At 44.6% G+C, this 22907-nt stretch overlaps 1 protein-coding gene across 1 annotated transcript in view; it reads right to left on the bottom strand.

Moving 5' to 3' along the window:
* The window catches only part of BIRC6 (baculoviral IAP repeat containing 6), a gene marked incomplete at its 5' end in the record, with an annotated part of 326913 nt that overhangs the window by 266332 nt on the left and 37674 nt on the right, over positions 1-22907 (bottom strand). The window contains one exon of the mRNA XM_025197634.1: positions 18459-19853. Coding sequence (XP_025053419.1) covers positions 18459-19853 — 1395 coding nt within the window. The remainder of the gene's footprint in view (positions 1-18458; positions 19854-22907) is intronic.

Raw genomic sequence — 22907 nt, 5'->3', positions numbered from 1 at the left:
CAGGAATGGAAAAAGCCCTAAAGAGAAAGAGACTTAATACTCTGGGAGGAAAGAATAAAATTAATAAAATCCTGACCAAAGACTACCCAAACAGAAAGAAAAATGTCAAATATCAACATAAAAACACAAACAAGCAGTAAAATTTAGGACCAGATGGAAACTGATCTCAGGAGGCTTCATACAGCTCTTTGTGCCTCTAACTGGAAGGAGCCACCGGAGAAAGGTACGAAATATATTACCTGTTACTAACAGGCCTAGATTCACCCAGGACCAGCTGGGACTTCAGATGATACTACACTGCTTGCCTAACCACGCTGCCATCAACATACAAATACACAGGGCTAGTGGAATCCCTCACCCCAGCCTGGAGGTCGGTATGTGATAAAACACTAACAACATGCTCCTACCCAGCCACTTCCCAACATGGAGGTACAACTTGAGCATAAGTTGCTGTGGCTCTGTTAGCATTACTGCAGTGGCCCTGACTGTCTGGATTTTCAGTCCTAATGTCTATAGAAGGGAGCCTAATCATCTACTATAGTTCCCCAGTCATACTTGGCATAGTGGTTCCATACTGGGTGATGGGAGGGAGCAGTAGAGACCCCAACCAGCTGGCATCAAGCCTTTCAGCTGTAATTACAACGTAGATGGTATGTATACAAGTAATGGAAAGAGGGAGGATACTTTTGGGGTCACAGTATGCAACTTCCTGTATCTTGGTCCTTCTTCTGCCTACATATGCACTGTGGAAAGGTAAGGGGAATGGGAAAAAGTTTTTCATATTGCTAACAAACTTCCTTGAGTATCATATTTGTGTTCACTTTAACTATGACACGGGCTGTCAATTAACGGCAATCAACATGTGTGATTAACGTGTTAATCAGTTATTGTGTTACTTTTTTTAACGTGTTAATAGCACATGTGGTTTTGGAGCCTGCACCCAGCTCAGCTCTGCCACCATCATTACCGCCTCCAGGCCACCCAGCAGGGAAACGGTGGCAGCGCAAGAGGACCACAGGGCAGCCTGGTGCAGGCTTTGGGCAGCAGCAGGAGGAGGAGTGGGGAGGGATGGGTGCATGCACAGACATACAAGCAGCTGCAGCCTGCACACAGCCAGGAACACAGCCTAGAGCAGTGCTTCTCAAACTATCTGATGTGGTAGACTGGCAATTTTTTTTCCAGTGGGCCAGGGACCGGTGCCCGGTTCAGCCGGTGGCAGCAACTGCATGTAACAGTGCTACACAAACGCGTGACCGGCTGTTTCTTTCTCTTTCCTCGCCTCGCATGACGTGACATCACCTGGAGCGTAGGAACGTACGAACTGTGGTGCTATGACATATCAATGTTATGCTTCTGAAAATATATTTCTTTCTTTCCTGACAACTCGCTGCAGACTGGAGACCGGTGGCTCGCGGACTACCACTTTGAAAAGCACTGGCCTACAGGCTACAGAGCAGCGCCCTGCAGGCAAGTCTGTGGAGGGGAGGGGTGAGAGGAGGGGTCGAGGGGGGCAGATCGAGGCACCCACAGTGAGCGAGGGAGTGGGGCAGGGACAGATTGTGGGACCCAGCTGTAGGCAGCTCGTCCAGGTGTGCAGGTGGGTGGCTCCCCACCGCTGCACAAACCCCTGGGGGAGACACAGGGGGCACGTGCCCCCTGAATGCGTGCGCGAGGTGGGCTGCCCGCTGTAGGCTGAGGCTCTATGCTCTGCTGCCTTTGCCCCAGGAACCGCGTGCTGGCTGTGCTGTGCATTGGTGGAGGGTGGCACTCCTGCCCGTTCAGTGGCAGGAGGCACAACATGGCATCATGCGGCTTCTGGGGCAATGGCAGCAGGGTGCAGAGCCCCAGCCCACAGCTGGCAACCCACCTCTGCCAGATGCACAAATTCAAAGGGACACATGCCCCCCATGGGGGTCCGCGCAGCGGTGGGGAGTCACCCCCCCTCGGCTTGCACTCCTGGATGAGCCACCCGCAGCTCCATCCCATGACCCACCCTGGCCTCAGGGCTCCTTTCACTCCAGCCACTGCCCCGCTCCCTCCCTCACCACAGGGACCTCGATCTGCACCCCCCTGCCCCTTCCCTCCCCCACACCCCTTCCACTCCACACACTTACTTGCTGGCTGCTGTGTCTGCCCCTCACTCCCAAGCCACAGCCCCCTCAGCCCTGCTGTTGCCCCTCACTCCTGATCCACAGTACTTTGCATCCTGCCAGGGTGTGTGGGGACCCCTCCCCCCAGGCTCCAAACCTCACACACCCCTATAGTCCGCCCACACCTTCACAAATTCCCCCTCCCACACACACAGACCCCACCCCTCAACCATACAATGTACCTGCATAATTTTGCATAATTGAGTTTTTCTGCATATTTTTGAGTTTTCAGCTGTATGATTACAATTACAATTAATTGCGACTAATTTTTTAAATTGCATAACTAATCACCATCAAAATTTTTAATCATTTGACAGCACTAATTATGACCTCCTGGTGAGTTGGGTAATACTTCAGAGAGGTGGAGGGGGTGGGAGAAACAGGTCTTTTCACACAGGAGAAATTAGTCAGTATGACTTCTTAAGCAGCCAGACTTGTAATGGCTGGTCTTTGTAGCTCACTGATTCCCTCCAATCATTAACATGTTGTTCAGCCAAGCATGGTCTTCTTGGCACAGTCAGACTGCACTTCCACCTCACTTCAATTTTATGAATGGAAAAAGCAGCTAAGGACCAGAAGGGACCTGCAAGATCATCAAGTCTGGTCCCCTGCCATGACCAGGAAGTTACTGGGCTCAGACTAGCTCAACCAGGTGCTCGTCCAGTCTCATCTTGAACACCTACAAGGATGGCAACTGTACCACCTCTGTTGGGCATGTGTTCTAGATTCTGGTGACCCTTTCAGAGAAAAAAGTTGTTTCTTATGTCCAGCCTGAATTTACCTTCTATTAGCTTATGCTCATTGGTCCACTTGAGGTGCCTTCCTGAAAAGCTGCTCCCCTAGGTCTTGATGCTCACCCCGACTTACTTGTAGGCACCCGTCAAGTCACCTCTCAGCCTTCTCTTGGACTGAACAGGCCCAGTTCCCAGAGCCTTTTCTCATAGGGCCTATTCTCCATGTCTTTAGTCATAGAGGTGGCCCTTCTTTGTACCCTTTCAAGCTTATCCACATCCTTCTTGAAGTGCAGTGCCCAGGACTGGAAACAATACTCCAGTTGTGGCACACCAGTGCGGAGTACAGAGGGAGGAGCACCTCCCTGGATCTATTGGCAACACATCGGTTGATGCACGCCCAAGTTCTATTTGCCCTGCTGGCAACCTCATCGCACTGTATGATCGGTTCATATTCATCTTCTGGTCTATCATGACCCCCAGGTACTGTTCAGATGCTGTGCCAGCCAGTGGACCACTACCCATTGTATAGTTATGGTGAAGGGTCTTCCTACCCAGATGAACTCTGCAATTCTCCTTGTTAAACCTCATCCGATTCTGTTCAGCCCATAAATCCAGTCTGCCAAGGTCATCCTGGATCTTTACCCTATCCTCTGATGCACCCGTGTTTCCCCACAGCTTGGTACCATTTGCAAACTTAATCACAGCTTTTCACCCGCTCATCCAAGTCATTAATAAATAGGTTAAAAAGCATGAGTCCAAGCACTGATCCCTGGGGGACACCACTGGAGACAGCCCTCCAGGATGAGGCCATATCATTGATTACAACTCTCTGGGATTGACCTCTAAGCCAGTTGTCCACCCACTTCACTGTAGGCTGGTTCAGCCCAGTACTCTCCAGTTTGGTTGAGGGAATCTCGTGGGAAACAGAATCAAAGGCTTTACTAAAGTCTAAGTAAGTGATATTAACCTCATGTCCCTCGTCCAGATGTTTAGTTACTTGGTCATAGAAGGAGACCAGGTTTGTCAGGTATGATTTACCCTCAACAAAGCCATGCTAGTTGTTTCTTAACATCCCATCAGTTACCAGCTTATAATTGATTACCTCCTTAAAGTTTTTTCATAAATTTTACTCAGGGCCAAAGTCAGACTGACCGGTCTGTAGTTTGCAGGGTCCTACCTCTTCCCTTTTTTGAAGATGGGCACCTTTGTTGCACGACTCTTCGAACAGCTTTGCCAGCGGTGCTGCTATAAGCTCATCCAGTTCTTTCAGGACTCTCGGATGCTGGTCATCTGGCCTGGCAGACTTGAAAACGCCCAAGTGTTGTAGGAGATTAGGGCCCAGGGTCAGAGAGGACCTAGTCAGGCAACTTCTGGTGGGACTGGACGTGTTCAGATCAGCAGATCCTGATGATCTCCACCCCACAGTGCTGAGGGAATTAGCAGAGGTCATTGTGGGACCCCTGGAACAGCTTTACGAGCACTCATGGTGCTCTGGCAAGATGCCAGAGGACTGGAAAAGGGCCAACATGGTCCCCATTTTCAAAAAAGGGAGGAAGGAGGACCCAGGAAATTATAGACCTGTTAGTTTTATCTCGGTCCTGGGGAAGCTCTTTGAGAAAATTATCCAGGTGCACATCTGTGAGGGGCAAGCAGGGGAGTATATGCTTAAGGGAAACCAACATGGGTTCATTAGAGGCAGGTCCTGTCAGACCAACCTAGTGGCCTTCTATGACCAGGTCACAAAATCCTTGGACGCAGGTGTCGCAGTGGACATAGTCTTTCTGGACTTTAGGAAGGCCTTCGACACTATCACTCACCCCATTCTTATTAAAAAATTAGGAGATTGTGGTGTCGATGCCTACACAGTCAGATGGGTCACCAATTGGCTGGAGGGCCGCACCCAGAGAGTGGTGGTGGACGGATGATTTTTGACCAGGAGGGATGTGGGCAGTGGGGTTCCACAGGGCTCGGTCCTCGGGCCTGTACTGTTCAACATCTTCATCAGCGACTTGGATGCAGGGGTGAAAAGCACCTTGGTTCAAATTTGCAGATGACACTAAGATTTGGGGAGAAGTGGGCACGCTAGAATGGAGGGACAGGCTGCAATTGGATCTGGACAAGTTACAGGGGTGGTCGGATGAGAATAAGATGGGTTTCAATACTGACAAGTGCAAGCTATTGCACCTAGGGAGAAAGAACCAGCAGCATACCTACAGGCTGGGGAACCCCCTTCTCGTCAGCACAGAGGCAGAAAAGGTTCTTGGAGTCATTATAGACTCCAAGATGAACATGGGCCACCAATGTGGGGATGCAGTCAGGAAGGCTAATCGCACCTTGTCATGCATCCACAGATGCATCACGAGCAGGTCCAAGAGGTGATCCTCTCCCTCTGTGCAACACTGGTCAGGCCACAGTTGGAGTACTGCATCGAGTTCTGGGCGCCGCACTTCAGGAGGGATGCAGATAGCATCGAGAGGGTCCAGAGGAGGGCCACTCGCATGATCAGGGGGCAGCAGGGCAGGTCCTACAAGGAGAGGCTATGAGACCTGAACCTGTTCAGCCTCCACAAGAGAAGGATGAGAGGGGATCTAGTGGCTGTCTATAAACCAGGCAAGGGAGACCAGCAGGCAATGGGAGAGTCCCTGTTCCCCTGAGCACTACTGGGAGTAACAAGGAGTAACAGCCATAAGTTGACAGAGTAGGTTCAGGCTAAACATCAGGAGGCGCTACTTCACAGTCAGGGCGGCTAGGATCTGGAACCAACTTCCAAGGGAAATGGTGCTTGCCCCTACCCTGGGGGTCTTTAAAAGGAGGCTAGACAGACACCTTGCCGGGGTCGTTTGACCCCAGCATTCTTTCCTGCCATGGCAGGGGGTCAGACTTGATGATCTGCTCAGGTCCTTTCCGCCCCTACCTCTTATGAAACTATGAGATTCCCTCACCTGTTCAGGACTGATTTCATGTAGTCTGTCTTCCCCATATTCCCTGGGCCTCTGATCAGGTGAACAGCCCCCAACTGATTTAAGGAATACTGATGTGAAGTAGGTATTTAGGAGTTCTTCGTTTTCGCAGGGATTGACTATGGGCTACCCCGAGTATTCATCAGATTGGGCTCCACTGTGGGGAACCTCTATTGTTCTTGCTCCCTATGTATTCACAACAGGACTTTTATTCCAAACCAACTTGATCTCCATGCCTGCCTTGGCTTTTTGTGTCTCATATCTGCAGGCCCTGGCAATATGGGTGTATTCCTCCCTGGTTGCTGAACCATTCTTCTATTGCTTGTATGCTTCTTCTTTCTCTTTGAATAGTTCCCTAACATCCCTGTTCAGCCAATGGGTCTCTTGGCTCTTTTCTTGCTTTTTGTCTACATGCCTGGGGATGGCCTGTTTTTAGCCAGTGAAAACTATCTCCTTAAGGAAGCACCACCGTTCCTGGACTCCCAAACTGTCCAGTTTCTGAACTTCCAAATCATTCCTGAACTCCCAACCGCCCACTAGAACCTCTAGCAGATTTATATCCTTCAGAGTTTTCCCCAGCTTCTATGCACCTGGCCGTTAACACAGGAAATACAAGCAAGAGGCTTATCAATATGGCCTACTTTCCCTGGCCAAGCAGCAAAATTAAGATTCAGTTCTTACCAGTGGGGTTCTGTGGGCTGACTAAAATGCTTGGAGATGTTTCTGGATAAGATAGCAAATAGTGGCAGAATAAATTCTTTCCAGTATGATAAAAGAATCCACTTGTGGCCTTGCTATGAAACAATATTTTTTTAAAGAGGGGAAGGGAGTGATTATTTTCTCTTTCCATAATACAAAATGTAAACTATTTCCTTGGCATGCCCTTCCCCTTTAACAAGTTGAAAAAAATAGCCTGGTCATATTGTTCCTTGACTATAAGCAAAGAGCAAGATATGAGGATGAAATGCAGCTGAAAAAAATGTCAAGATGCTCTTCAGTCTTAGCCAGTAGTCTGCAGCCTCCAGGTTTAGCTATGGCCCTGTCAAAAGTAGATACACAGAATCCACCACATCCACGTGCCCTGTGCCAGTGGAGAACTCTAGTGTTGGTCGTCTATGAACCAGATGAACACTAATGAACTGGAACAGTCAGGTGCATTTTGTTCACTCCACCTCTGTGCAGCTATGGAGAATTCATACAAGATGATCAAATCATAACAGACGAGTGCACTGATTCCACTGTAAACTTAGACATTTGGATACACCATTGCATTCTGTTCCATTTGTTCCACACTACTGTTATTCATTACCTATTTTAGTATGGTTAATTACGATTTAAATCCTTTTTTACTAAATCTCTCTTGCTGTACATGGTACATGCACACTTCAACATAAGAGGGTTTCACAAACTTTTATACAAAAGTTTTGTATAAAGAAAGCACATCCATACCATCTAAATCCATAAAAATATTAGCAAATAAAAACTACCTTGCACACATGCAAAGAACCAAGAATTCGCAAATTAAATACTGTGCATGTGTTAATTCATTAGCTAAGCATCACTACACAGCATCACAACCTTGGCTCACACCACCCTGTGATGCTGTTATATGAGCACACAAGGCATTTTTGATTTCCACTGCTCATCTGGATCCAGTGCCTGCTATGCCACTAAAATTTCTAGTTGTCTACAGTGGGTCAGCAAACCATCAGTGTCAAATCTGCTCCACTCCATGTCAAACTGCTTGCCTTTAGCTTCCCAGACATTGTGACATGTTGGGCTCTACAATACATGCAGCATTGGCCACAAGGGCATCCAAAGTTTTGTTCCTACAATCAGCTGGCCTGCTCCCTCCACCCTCGCTCCAGTCCCTCAGTCCCCACTGTCATGTTGGTGCTCTGCAGTCTGTCCTGTCCGTCTAGAGCGCTCTGACTGGCTGCCGAGACAGCCAATCAGAGCACGAATAAAGCATTATGAACAGACAGCGAGACAGACTATGACTTTTATAACATTAGAATGCCTCTTGCCAGCTGAAGCTTGCATAATAATTAGGGATCCTACTTATTTTGTGGTTTCACAGATTTCATGGAAACTGAAATCTGGGATTGTTTGAAACATCAACAAAAAAAAGGTAATAAAAATAAAATGCTGGTTCCCCAGTGGAAGCCACCAGTTCTTGCTGCCGGGAGGGGAAGGTGCCAGCTGGCAGGGCAGCACAAAGGGCAGCTAAGATGGTAGCTGCCCCCTTGCCCCTCCTCCCCCTGCCAGGGCCTCTCTGCCAAGCAGTGCCAAGGGGCGGGGGTAGGGCAGCACAAAGGGCAGCCAGAAATCAATATGGCAGCTGCTCCACATCTGTCCTCCCCTCCAACCCCAGGCCCTCTCTGTCCATCAATTATCGCTGAGTGGAGGGGCCGCTATGAAATGCCCACAAAAAATTGGTTCTATATGCCATGAGCGGGCCGCATAAATCCCTTTGTCTCACTGTGATTTAAGTAGGCCCCTAATAATGATCAAATAGTGCTCTTTAAGACTGCTATATACATAGTGGCCAAAAAATTATGAGCATAGGTAACATCAAGTTCTGAAAGACATGCACTACTTCAGGTACATTATGAATTGCACCTGTAAGGTCACAGTACTAAAGTTATTCATAAGCCTTCATTACCACAGCCCTAGCAATCAGCTTGCTAACCCCAAATTGATTAGCTAAGGATCTATAGCATCCTGGAATAGCTGGCTCCCAGAAGGCAGTAATAATCAGTAGGGCTGTACAAAGCTTCAATAGCTGATTCAATTCGGGGACCGCATCTCCGAATCCAAATTGAATCGGGAAACTAAGTAAAAGGTCCAAATCAATTAGAAGCATCCGAATCAATCTGAAAAAGATTCAGCCAATTCAGAAATTCAGACATAGACTAAACAGGCAGCTGACAGTTGCCTTCAGGAGGTAAATCTGTTGGGGTTGGGGGCGGGGGGAGGGAATGGGGCTGGGACATGCTGCTCAGCCGGGGCAGGGGATGTATTACCTGGGGAAGGGGGGCAGGGGGCTCTGCCCTGCTGTCGCTTGCTCAGAAGGGGCAGGAGGGTAAAAGTGTGTGGGGGGGGAATGCCCTGCTGCCACCTGGAGTAAGCTGTGCTTGCATCGCACCCCCTTGCCCTGCGCCAGCTGGGCATAGCCCCACGGCTCCCCCTGCCAGGGCAGAGGCAGGCACAAATGGAAGAGTGGCAAGAGAAGCTCTCATGGCTGCCCTGCCCTGCCTGGCCCCAGCCCCCACCCAGCCCCAGCACAAAGCCGATTCAAATCAATTCAGGACAGTGTTCCAAATCTAAATCACTGTCCTTCGAAATCCAAATCCAAATCCAAATCGAATACTTCCCTGTACGCACAGGCCTAGTAATCAGTGTCTGGACAACTGTTACCTTCCTTTGTTTAGTATTCTGGGGCTAGTGGGGCAGGGAAAGATCCTCACACAGCTCTATGGAAGTCCATCTCCTCATGCAAAAGTTCTGCCACCACTGCTGGTCATACCAGGTCTACATGATGGTCTAATTCTAGTATGGGGTCACTGTTATCCAGAACCAGAAGCACCAATCTATATACAAGAGATTTCACAACTCTAGCAACAAGCTCGAGGCGCTCATAGCTTCACCCTCACTCAAATACCTGCCACTTTTACAAAAGATACATTGTTGCTGAAATGGCCATCACCATCTTAAAGCCCTCTAACAATGTTTTGAAATAACAGCACAGCCAAGAGTCAAAGCACCTTTTCCATTAGTGGAGACTATAGCTTGGCTATGACAAGAACAAACCAAAACAAGAAGCATATAGAGCAAGAAGTGTCAGCAGTATGTCCTACCAGGCTAATAACACCTCTAACACAAGGACAAGCAACTTCTTCTGAGATCAAAAAAGTGTAGTTAGGCATGAAGCAGCATAGAATATGAGGGCACGGGAACTACTGCTAAACCTGTCACAGCAACTCTAGTATGCACACAGCTACAACACTGTGTGGTGTGCACAGTGAGGTTGTTTGCACATTTATACTTTGCAAACCAGCTATACCCATGAGATGGCTAATGCAGGAAAATGAGGTCACAATGATTAAATCTATGCCATTAAAAACATCCCTAGTAACAAAACATCTCTCAGAGTTAAGACGGTATCGGGCATCACTGAAAGTAAATTAAATGCAAATGATTTGATGACATTAAGGTTTCCAATAAAATGAAAGAGGCAGATATAGTGATAGCAAGATCACAAGAACAAAAGCTATTATATGGCTCTCACAAGTTAAATTTGAGTTGCTAATAAATGTAAGAATATGTTTCAAAGACACTTGCCAAAAAAATGAAAGCACTCCTTTCTCAATAAATGCTTCTTAGGGTAATTCAAGAGGTGAGATCAAATAAAAATTAAAGGACTAGAGTCATACTATTTAAAATTAAAAACAAATATTCACTACCATCCTTTGACTGAGGTGGTCTTATATATAAGATCTTCATGGCCATCTCTAAAAAATTGCTATTGGTTATATTTCATCCCAAATGATAAGGCTTTTCATTAATATTGCATATCTTTCTGGTTCAGAAAAAGTTAACTGGGCATATAGTAAAAGAATTCCATTATGAAGAAACCAAAACACAGCTGCTCTCCACCTGCTGGGGTTTTGTTGCTCTTATTGAGCCCCAAGCACAAAAAAATTAAATACAGAATATCCTAATACAAAGGGAATATAAAACCAAGTTGCATACAAATGATGATGTACTAAATGGTCATAATTACATCAAATATATTTTTTCAAAATGTATTAACCTATAAATTATACTAAATATTACATTAAATATAGGAAAAATTTATGATCAAATAGAAACAAGGAATCTGAGAGATTTTAACAAAGTTCTTACAAACCAATATTTCTCCTAATCTCAGTCAACTGAGTAAAAATAAGTATTCCTTCCATTTTTCAAAACTGATTTGCTGGATTGAACACTATACTATGGGGCCTGGTTTGGCCATACAGTAGCAGTCAGCATTAACTGGCTGCCAATTTTTTTTTTTCTTATTTCAAAGTTATCAACACGCAAGTAAAAAACATATAGGAAACTCAAAACAAATTTAATTTGTCTGGGATAAGGAAGTTCTCCACAAGAAAGAAATCTCTCCACAGAACCACTCTAGAAGGGAGACTGGCAGTACCATGTACTATTGGATAGCTCAGTTACGATCATCAGCCCAGTACTGCAACGTTGGCAAATGCATGGCATAGTCGCAACAGTTTCCAGCCCTCTAACTACTTCTACAGATGACGGGAACAGATATTGGGTAAATAACCTAAACAGGAGAGCCAGACTGCTTAAGTGGGCAGCGAATAAACTATGTGATTTAAGGAAGCAAGGGTCTACAACAGGTTAGATTTCTAAGTGGGCAGTAGGCACTCTGTAAATAGTGCCACCCATATCATAAACATCATAAAACCTGCGAAAACCAGGGACGCTACAGAATCAACAGACAAACATCCTGAGGGGCAAAAGATGCGTCATTGCCAAAGCAACTGGGGGAAGGAGGGGGAACGGGGGCAAATCACCCATAGAAAGCTACCAAAAATAAGGACTATAGAGGACCACTGCCCTCCACCTGCCAAGAAGAACTGCTGAACACCTGGCTGCAGAGAGACTCTGTCCTCAGGACTCCATAAGACTCATGCAGAGTTTCTATTGCATCTTAATTTAGGCAGTTTTCTGTTGTTTCTTTTTCTTGCACTTAAAATTGTAGATTGCTGTATTCAAATGTTCTCTTCAGAGAATGGACTATTCTTGTCCAAATCATTTTCATGACTTCAGCGCTAGTGCCTACATTCTAACACTAAATTTAGGTAAAAATAACTTATAAACTTAAGTTGGATACTGAAGCCCACTGATTTTTCACCTACAAGATTTAGATCCCTCCCTCCCTCCCTCCCACACACACACACACACATACACACAGCTTTGCCCAGATATTCCATTTAAGTTACGGAGAAACCAAAACTGTCATGGAGAAAAGCTATCAGTTTGCACTTATTAACAACAAAATCAGGTAAAATCCTGTATAGGAAGCCCATTTCAGATGACTTAAAATAGAAACCTTACTTCTGGGACAGGCTTCAAAAGGAGCTTAATTTCTACAGAGTAAAAGTGTTACTGGTGGATCAAGAAGACTGGAATTTATAGGAAAACAGATCAGCAAGAAAATATCTGTAGTATAGTCAAAAAAAATTTTTGTACAACCATGGATAAAATTACAAGATATTTTAATCAATGGCACCTCACTCCTTTAAGACAAGGAAAAATTAAAATAAGGAATTAACAAATACTGAAAAGGATATAGCTGAATAGGGACCTTTCTGCGCATACAACAGAAATATGTCATTTACAAGGAAAAGCAAATACAAGTGAGAACTTAACTACCCAACAACGTCAGTGATTCTACAGGCAATCCTCACTTAGCGCTCCTAATTGGTTCTGGAAAAAATGAGTGCTAAGTGAAACAGCGTTAAGTGGAACCCATTTCCCCACAGGATTTAATGTAAATAAAGATAATTTGTTCCGCACCACGTGCAGACCCAGACCCCGCACTCCTGCAGCCCCACCCTGGGCCCTGCTGGCCCTGCGCTCCTGCTGGCCTTCCTGGCAAGGTACCATGCGGGCTCTGCCAGGGAAGGCATCGGCTCCTCCCAGCCTCGTTGTTCCCCTGCCACAATAGCCCCTGCCAGCCCACCCCCGCCGGCCACCAGTGCACAGCCCCAGCCGCCTCGCCCATGTGGCGAGTCAGGGCTCTGGCGTGGGTTAACCAGTGGGGCCACCCACCTGCCCGTGCCCTGCTTTGCCCAGCGGGGGCTCCCTCCAGGGCACCTGGCACTGGAACAAGCTGCCACCGCCAGATCACTGCAGGTTTGGGTCAGCACCCACGCCCCATGGGTGAGTGTATGACTAGAGTGGAACAGGGCATGGGCCGTAGCCCGGGGAGCTCTGCGGGCTCGGCTTACACTGGCTCAGGCCCTGCACTCCTGCCGGCCCTGGCCTTGGGCCCTGCGCTCCTGCTGTCCCAGGCCCCACTCTCATGCCCCCCAACTCACCCCTTCTCACTGCTGCCGCCGCTCCTCCCCATCCACTGGCCGCTCCAGCACCATGAGCCGGAGCAGACCCTGTGCTCCTGGGCCCCGCTGGCCCGGGCTTCATGCTCATGCCCCCCACCCCCCCCTTCTCGCTGCTACCGCTCCTCCCCGCCTGCTCCAGCGCCACGTGCCGGAGCAGACCCTGGACTCCTGCTGGCTGCCACTCACCACTTCCCTTGCTGCTGCCGCCACTGCTTCTCCCCATGCCCTTGCTGAGCATTATAACAAAACACGCTCAGCACTAAGTGAAACTAGGTAGGTATTTTAAATGACCTTTATAAACAAAACTGCGGTAAGCGAAACCGCATTAAGCGAGGGTGCCTTTATTAGGCAATTGTCTCAGGGCAAGGACCTTCTTGTAACAATTACTCCTAGCAGCCAAATGCACAATAGCTCATTTGTACGCATCCTTTTTTCCTAAATGATACATGAAACAAGAATGGATTAAGTGTTGTGAACAAAGCTAAGATAAAAATAACTGAACAGAGATACCTACATTCTAATACCATGCTATAACCCAACAAGTTTAGCATTTTATTAGCAGATATAAAGCATTTGAAGATAATAAAACAACATCAGATGGCAATCAGAAAGGGGTCAAGGAAACCAAAAATTACTGGGTGCCACACTTCAAAAGGGATGTGTCCAGCCTGGAGAGGGTTCAGAGGAGCCGCTTGGTGAGAGGGCAGCAGGACAGGCCCTACTAGTAGAGACTGAGGGACCTGAACCTGTTCAGCCTCAGCAAGAGGAGGCTGAGGGGGGACCTGGTGGCTGCCTACAAACTCATCAGGGGAGATGAACAGCAAATAGGAAGAGCCCTTTTCTCCCCAGCACCACCTGGGGTGATGAGGAACAATGGTAATAAGCTGATGGAGAATAGGTTTAGGTTAGAGATCAGAAGGTAATATTTTACAGTTAGGGTGGCCAAAATCTGGAACCAACTTCCCAGGGAAGTGGTCCTCGCCCCTACCTTGGGCAAATTCAAGAGGAGGTTGGACGATCACCTGTCTGGGGTCTTGTGAACCCAGCGTTCATCCCTGCCTGTGGCAGGGGGTCAGGCTAGATGATCTGTTCAGGTCCCTCCTGACCCTAGCTACTATGAAAAACAAGATCTTATAAACAAAAAATGGCAGGTGACAAACAGGAAAAAAAAAAAAAAAAAAAAAAAAAAAATCACAGTACAAAACAACATGTAGACTTCAAAAAGTGTTAATAAACATGAGGAAATGAAAGCGGAGAATACTAACTGACTAATGCCCAAACAATAAAGGTAACTTAAGGACAAGAACGGTTACATTCATAGAGTACTTTACTTGCATTACTAAAATGGCAAAACAGCAGCCAACCTTTCCAGGCAGACAGATTATTTGGAACTGAATTAGATGGGATCTCTCAGTAAAATAGGCTATTACTGTTTAAAAGGTAGAAAGGCACCAGGTTAGATAAAAGCCCAATGGAATCCTAAAAAAAACAGATTTCCACAAGATAGACATCCTGACATATATCAGACAAATGAGATGTGAAGATAAACCAAACAAGTGGAAAGATGGTCATATGCTGAAGCTACCAAAGGCAAGAGACTTTAATCAATCTAAAGACTGGAGGGGCATTCAGCTGCTGTCCAGTCCCAGTCAAGTGTTTGCACATAACATCTTAAAAAAGTGAAGAATGCAATATATTTCAGGCAATGACAAAGCAAGGCAGAACTGAGATGGGAGAAACCATGCACAGATCAAACAGTAATTCTACATATCATAGAAGAATCAACTGAACAGCAGTCATTGTCCTATATGAATTTCAGGGACTGCCGATAAGCCTTTAAACACAGTGGGTAGAACAGCCCTATGAAAGCTGCTACACTACCAAAGGATGCTTCAGAAATTGCTGCTCCTACAATTAATGTATCAAGAAACACATTAACTGCATCAAGGGTGTCAAACTCATTTGGCCCTATGGGCCAAATACAGACTGCAGGATTTCCTGTGGGCCGGACAACCCAGTAAATTAACTGCTGCCCCTCACACCCATTTTTCTGCCCTGCCACCATTCCCAGGGGTGACTTAAAAGACCCAAGTTTGGTGGTGGGTAAACAGCAAAAGGAGGGAGAAAGAGGTGAATGGCGTTAAGTCTCTGAATTCCTGAAGCCACACTGAAGTGGGTGTACATATTTGATAATCCTGGACTACATCATTCAAGTAACAAGCATCTGACCAGAAAGTAGTATATAACCCATGTTCTTAGTGGTTAAGAACCGGGAAGTAAGAAGCATCAGAGAAGTTATGGGAAATACAATGGACATTCACACAGAGGCTAGAGGACTTTGACTTTAAAGATGAAATGTCTCCTGTGCCACATACTCAAATGCCCAGACCTGAAGTAACTAGGCACAGATCTGGAAGCCATTCAGTAGGAGTAGGAGGGGAAAAAAACAAAACAAAACAAAACAAAAAAAGTAAGAAGAAAAACAACAACCAGAAATGCTGTCACAAAGCAAACCATTAGAAGAATTGAAGCACAACAAGAAATGGTAATGATAATTTCTGAAACTGACAAAGAAGGGGCTTGGCAATTCATGTAACATGGCAACATGACAGGCAAACCAAAGACATTACAGCCCGATTTAAAAAAAAAAAAAAAAATAAAACCCAGATCTTTGGCAACTCCTACAGCAGGCAAATGTGGAAAACAAAAACCCTACTCTCCAAAGTAAGCCAAGTACATGTAACATCAATGTAAAGACTTGTGCAACACAAACTTGAAAAAATGTCCACGTCTTTACAAATATACTGATGCCAAATTATTCCACGTAGTCTAGTCCCAAGTTGACGGAGAGGAGCCACAGAACCATCTCACCAAGCTAAACGAGTGGGCCAAAAAATTGGCAGATGAACTTCAATAGTTGACATGTGCAAGGTAATGCACCTGGGGAAAAATAACCTCAACTATATGTACACTATGCTTGGTGCTGAACTAGCTATTTCAACTCAGGAAAGAGATTTTGGAGTCATTGTAGACAGTTGCTCTAAAAGCATAAAGTCAGCATACAGTAGCAATCAAAATAAGCCAGTATAAAGTGTTGGGCATCATGAAGAATGGAACTGAAAGCAAAACAGAGAACATCATTACGCCATGTTATATACCCATGATGCGTCCACATCATGAATACTATGTGCAGTTCTGCTTCCCACATTTCAAAAAGGATGAAGTAGAATTAGAAAATGTACAGAGAAGGGCAATCAAAATGATCAAAGGCATGGAGTAGATGCAAACCAGGAGAGATTAAAAAGGGTTACGACTCTCCAGTTTGGAAAGGCAAAGGCAAAGGCAGGGGGGGATATGATAGAGATCTATAAAATCATGAAGGGTGTGGACCAAGTGAACAGGGAACACTTGTTCTCCAAGTCCAGAATACTAAAACGAGGGGGCACCTCCCAAAATTAGTGGGTGACAGGTTTAAAGCTAACAAGAGAAAGTATTTTAAGCAACAAGTAGTTAGCTTACAGAATTTATTGCCACAGGAAGTGGCAGAATTAGACAGCGTAGCCAGGCTGAAAAAAAGAAAGAATAAATTCATGGATGACAGATCTATTAATGGCAAATGAACAGAATAGTTAGAGATCTTTTCATCTGGCATCTCTAAACCAATAGTGGGTAGATTCTTATAATTAAGGGAAGACTATTGGATAGGTGATAGATCACTCTAGATACATCTGGTTCGATACTCTCCCCTCCATAACATCCATTTCTGCCACTGTCAGAGACAGAATACTGGGTTAGATGCACCATTGGTCTGACCCTGTGTGACACTTAGGTTTTTAAACACTGCTTTAGACAAAGCCTTAACATTTGATGACAAAGGAGAGCACAAAATACTAGAGAAGAATGAAGCAGAAACCAGTAAGGCTAGAACCAACAAAACACAAAAAAATGGAGATTACCTGGACACACATGGAATAAAGATGCATGTATAGGGTGCTTAGTCAGGAAACCTTAAGTAAGAGGCATTAAGAAAAACCAAAGGCATCATGGAAATGAACAATATGAACAGCATTAAAAACCATTAAAGTGACACAGGAAGAAGACTGTTACAAAAGACCATAAAATATGGAAATCACTAGTGAAAGTTCTATGGTCCAAATGGAATAAAGGAACCTAATCCAAGTACACCATGGGTGTCAAACTCACCTGGGGCCCTAGGCCAGATCAGGCCATGGGGCTCCTCACAGGCTGGATTCACCCTGATTTGCTAAGTGACTGCCATGGTAGCAACGGCACCAGTACGAAACTGGCCATGAGCCACATAACCACTTGCCATGGCAGAAATGCACAAGTGGTAGCAGGTCAGGCAATGGCAGGATGATCAAAGGCTACTGTCAACCCAGGGCCTCAGATTCTGCAGCGGGCTAAGCTCACTTCTAGGCACACCACTAGCTTCTGGTGGACCACCAGTAGCCAGGTAGGCCAGAAGGGGTGGCTTCACCAATCAGATCTGGCCCACAGGCCATACATTTGACACTCCCTCATGTAAATAAAGTTAATGTAACATTCATGAAAAATACAAAGTTAATGTAATTCCTCAGATTTAAAAGTTTGTCCAGGATACTTTGTCTTCAAACAGTGCAATAGAATCTAATCACAACACTTGCAAGGTCACTGATTGAATACTGATTCAAAAGGTAAAGTAAATTTGACATTAAGTTTAATAACTAATCTCATTTTTAAAGTATCAATAGTTTTAAAGCATCAAAAATTAGCTTCAAAAGGGCTCATTAATGGCATTTGGTATCTAAATACATCAACAGTAAAGGACACATTAAATGGATTAAGAATGTTAAGTAAATCTCAAAAAGTAGCTATCAAGGGGAGGTGGGGAGGGAGGGAAGGAATTAAATGGGGATGTTTCTAGAAGGATTCTACAAGGATCAGTGTTATGCCCAACACAAGCCAAGGTTTCCCCATCAAGAAAAAAGCACACGCAAAAAAAAGTCTGGCTAATAGATTTTGCAGGCAACACAGATTAATAGATGAGGTGATCATTCTAGATAATAGAATAAACTAGGTACATTCCAACATGCAGTGAAACAAAAACAAAAAGAAAAAAAAATAACTCCTCTTAAGAAAGAGGAACAACATGGATAGGGGAACATCTCTTGGACAGGAATGGCTGAAAAGGACTATGGTCACAGAACACTGGGGAAAAGGTAGTGCATCTATGAAGCTATGAATAACAATTACCAATATATTTAGTACACCTTAAAAGCTCATTCTAGTTTTAGAGACCTTGCCTAACTGTAAAATGAGGAATACCAATAGAATCTGGCCTCTCTCTAAACAGAAATCAACTTGAAATATATGACAATATCCACTTCCGTGATTCTGAAACTGGGTTAAATGCATTTAAAAGAATTTCAGACCGTTTAATAAAGCACTTACATGTTTCTGGAAGAAGTATCTTACCTTTAGTGCATGCACATAATCTGTCTGTGCCTGAACAGTATATCACAGAAACAAACATATCTGGTTCTTCATTGCCCTCCTTTTTAGGTGGCTCCACTTTGGCCAGAATGTCAAAGTTTGAAAGATCTATTATTTTTACATATCCTCCCTGAGTAGTAATTACCAGATGTCCAAGAGTAGAGATCTCAGATTTTCTCTCTCTCCCACTGCCATTCTTGGAAGTTAATTGTATTTCCTCTAGAGGCTCCTCACAGTCATCCTCTCGATTATCCAATATATCCGGCGGGAGCAAAATCATTGAGGTAATTGTGTCTTGAGGGTCTTTGATATGTTGGATTTTTACTGGCTCCTCTTCTAGAGTCACTATCCTAGTGGCATAGTTCATTTTGTAAAGCACTAGATATCCACCGCTAACACTTCTCTGTTCAGGTTGAATTATTAAAGGAGTTTGTACATCTGCTGGTGACTCATGCTGGATCACATCAATATTTGTGCCATTCACTACAGCAAGACTCGATTCTAGTTCGCCCTTCCTTCTGTTACATAGCGCCGAGTTTAATTTATTTAAATTATTCAAGGCCTCTACTTGATTTATTGCACTCAGGGATTCAACAGGGCAAGTCCGCAGTCCTACTAGCAAATGAACACCATCTGCACAAGGAGTGATTGAATCTACACAAAGGTTCTCCTCCTCTGCAAACTTTGGCAGGCGCAGGCACTGAACCAGAGTTCCAGGCTTGGGAACCATAGAGGTCCATTTGTCAGAGTCTGGAGAAGTTAGATTGGCTGCTGCATCTGCAAACTGCTGAATATAAGTCACAGGGGGATCCTGCAGCAGCAACTGCTCCTGACTGTCCAGCTCCATCTCAATGATTTGTGGAACTGTGAAACCATCATCATGCATACTTTTGCTCATAATATTGTTCATCTGTGAGAAAATTTTTCCTGCCTTTTCATCAGACTCCTTAATGCTGTAAAGTAGCAATACAGGTAAAGTCCTCTTTACCAGAGGGGAATTCAGTTCTGAATTAGTGCAGGATTCATTGTCAGTTGATCCCTGCTCTGATACACTTTCCCCTCGAGTCCTGCTTAAACCATCAAGTGATCTCTGAGAGTTACTGCTAACAGGGGAGGTAGCAGGTGATCTGTATGTTAATAAACCCCCTGCTAATAAACAAGGAAAGGGAATGTTGTGTTGTTCCAGATGCTTTTCCTTCATCTTTTCACTCTTACAGTTGGCCAAACAGGGATTTGCCCCAAGTTCTTCTAGATCCTTAACTGTGTCTTCAAGGACATTTGCAACAATTTCCCACTGAAGTTTCTCAGGCTGCTGAAGAATGCTGAGGGCTGTTATATCAAGGCTGACCTCCATGGATTCTTTTTGGGATGTGTGTCCTGGAAAAAACAACATATAGTTAGTAGTCATATAAAAGTCAAATTAAACAGGTTATGGTCTAGTCCTAATAATTCTGAAATTAAGTATTAATTCATTCTTCTATTTTTAAATGTACATGTACAAGATACAAAATTAGTTAAAATAGGCTAGGTATGAAAAAAGGAATATACAAGTCACTGCTTTGTAAGGTTTGAGTTCAACTGTTGGCTACATCTTTAAATGAAATAAGTTTTGTAGCAAAAATGAGCAAAGTCTCATTTTTCTTTGTTTCAAACAGATATCATGCCCAGTTAACCAGCATTTAGTGAAGTATCACAATGAGACATTTAGTATGCCTCCCAGCCTTAACAGGCCTGATATCTGTACTAATGACTTGCTCTCTTCTTGACTCAACATGAGGTAGCTGTTCAAGAATGGCTTCACTTAAGACGCTAGTTCTGGATCTGGACCAAGATCTTTAAATAGCAATTTGTTTCAATGGCTAACTGAACTGTATTGGGTAGTTACACATGAATGATCAACCAGCAAAGAAATGAAGTCAGATTTTCTCTTGTGAGAGAGAGCGATTAGCCCCCCCTCTGCCATAAATTAGATGCTAGAAGTCTGCAAGGACTGTAATTGACCTTTTCACTTATTTGCTCAAAGCCCTATTTCAGAACGTTTTTTGCAATGGTAGAATAAAGAACCATTTTCCAGAACAATCAGACATGTATCCCCTTCACCTAAAGGAAGGGATGATACAGCATCAAAATACATATACAAAAGTAACCAGACCCCAAAAAGGAGTGCTCCGTTAAAAGTGTGCGTTGCTGTGACAAATATCTCTGGTGATATCTTTATGGATCTCCAGTAAGTTTATGGGAAGATAATGTTATAATGATGGATTTCGGTATTTTTATCTAGAACACTGATCTCCTTTAGGACTTGCTGAAACTTCAGGTCTCTCATATTGGTTGCATGCAACTGCTACTTTCTGTATTTCAAAGGATCTTTTCTGCCATTTGCAAAACCCACAGAACTAGCTTTATCAATCTGATATGTAGGAGGTGAGTTATTGCACCCTTCCTCTTCTGATGTTATAAAAAGCCTTGCTAACAGCATTGTTTTATTTTAATTTACTATGGGAAAAGATAAACGTTGCTGAGGGATACATGTTACATGAGCAAACGTTACCATATAAGAAAAGGATGCAAAATTCACACACACATTTTGTTAGGCTGATCACCTGCCAAATGAGGGAATTCCCCTTAAATCCCACAAATTAAGGGGGTAGGAATGGAGTGTGCCCATTTGCAAACTACAAAAAAAAGGTGGCTGACTCTCCAAAGAAGCTACGTTTCAGTCCTGTAGCTGTCAAGAGAAGCAGCAATAGGCTTCTCTGTTAGTGTAATCTCCATACTGTAACTTGGAAGTGGAGACGCTTGAAAGAATACCTGCAGAGATACAATACTTTGCAGATTAACTCACTGGAAAGAAAAAAAGAACGTCTCTAAAGCCTTAGTGACTTCTTTATAGAGCTCGCCAACATCATATTAGGAAGAAAATATACAGGGCAGCTTACCCTTCATTACAAATGTGGCAAACTACTTTGAATTTACCATAAGCTAAGAGAATACACAAGTGCAGGCACCACAGAATAGTTTGAGGTGCTCCAATTTCATTCCCTACCTTGCCTTCCAGGAACTTGTTTATGTACCCATACCAGTGGTTCTCAAACTCATTACACTCGAGGAACCCTGAAAATGCGAGCTCTTTGTTTTCAAATTTTTTTTGAGTACAGAAGAAATAATAGAGATATACTTTTGTCGCAAAGAAATCAAGTCACAAGTCAGCAAGTTTTTAAAACTATGAATTCCTATTTGAAATCTCTGGGTTTAATCTTGTAAAACATATTGCACACCTAATAGTGCTAACACTGCATGGCACGCCATGGCACCTTTAAAAGGATCTTAAGTTACCCCAAAGGTGCATAGCACTCTGGTTGAGAATCACTGGCCCATACCTTTAGAGGTTATCTTATTCTCCCACCTGAGGGACTAGCATAAATACTCTTCAGCTGTTATGACTGCCTTTACTAAAAAGACTACAACAGATTTAACCGTAGGCAGATCTGTTAACCCCTTAGGTACAAACAGGTCTTGATAATGATTTCTACTTCATTTAAAAAAAACAAACCCCAAAACCGCCCACACACTCTTCAGAGGATCTAGAGTAGTGATTCTCAAGCCTTTTAGGCTTGAGTTTATAGATTTCATAGACATTAGGGCTGGAAGGGACCTCGGAAGATCATCGAGTCCAGCCCCCTGCCCAAAGGGCAGGAAGTCAGCTGGGGTCATAGGATCCCAGCAAGAGAAGCATCCAGTTTCATCTTGAAGGTGTTCAATGTAGGCACTTGAACCACCTCCGGTGGCAGGCTGTTCCAGACCTTGGGGGCTCGGACAGTAAAGAAATTCTTCCTTATGTCCAGCCTGAAACGGTCTTGTAGTAGTTTGTGACCATTCGACCTAGTCGTCATCCCTTGGGGCGCTCTCCCGAACAAACGTTCCCCCAGATACTGGTGGTCACCCCTGATAAACTTATAGGTGGCCATCAGATCACCTCTGAGACTGCGCTTTTCCAGGCTAAAGAGCCCCAGGGCTCTCAGCCTGTCATCGTAGGGGCTGCTTCCCTGACCTCTGATCATGCGCGTGGCTCTTCTCTGGACTCTCTCAAGCTTCTCCACATCCTTTTTGAACTGTGGAGCCCAAAACTGGATGCAGTACTCCAGCTGCGGCCTCACTAAGGCCGAGTACAAGGGGAGAAGGACGTCCCGGGATTTGCTCGAGATTACCCCTCCAAAACTTTTCAGAATTTAGAGGCACCCCATTTTAAAGAAACTAATATGTCATGAATACAATATAAACATTTCAAATCTATTACTAACATTAATACTGAGCCTTGGGGCTCCAGGACTCAAGAGTCCAGGGACATCTGGCCAGCAGGGACAATGTACTGGGCTCCAAGTACAGCCCAGTACAGAGAGCACTAAGGGAGTGGGCGAGGTAAAGAGAGGG

Source organism: Alligator sinensis, unplaced genomic scaffold, assembly GCF_000455745.1.
Source record: "Alligator sinensis unplaced genomic scaffold, ASM45574v1 scaffold489_1, whole genome shotgun sequence".
In the NCBI taxonomy this organism is placed as follows: Eukaryota; Metazoa; Chordata; order Crocodylia; family Alligatoridae; genus Alligator; species Alligator sinensis.
Note: the sequence above shows the minus strand (reverse complement) of the source record. Positions and strands in the feature narration are given on the sequence as shown.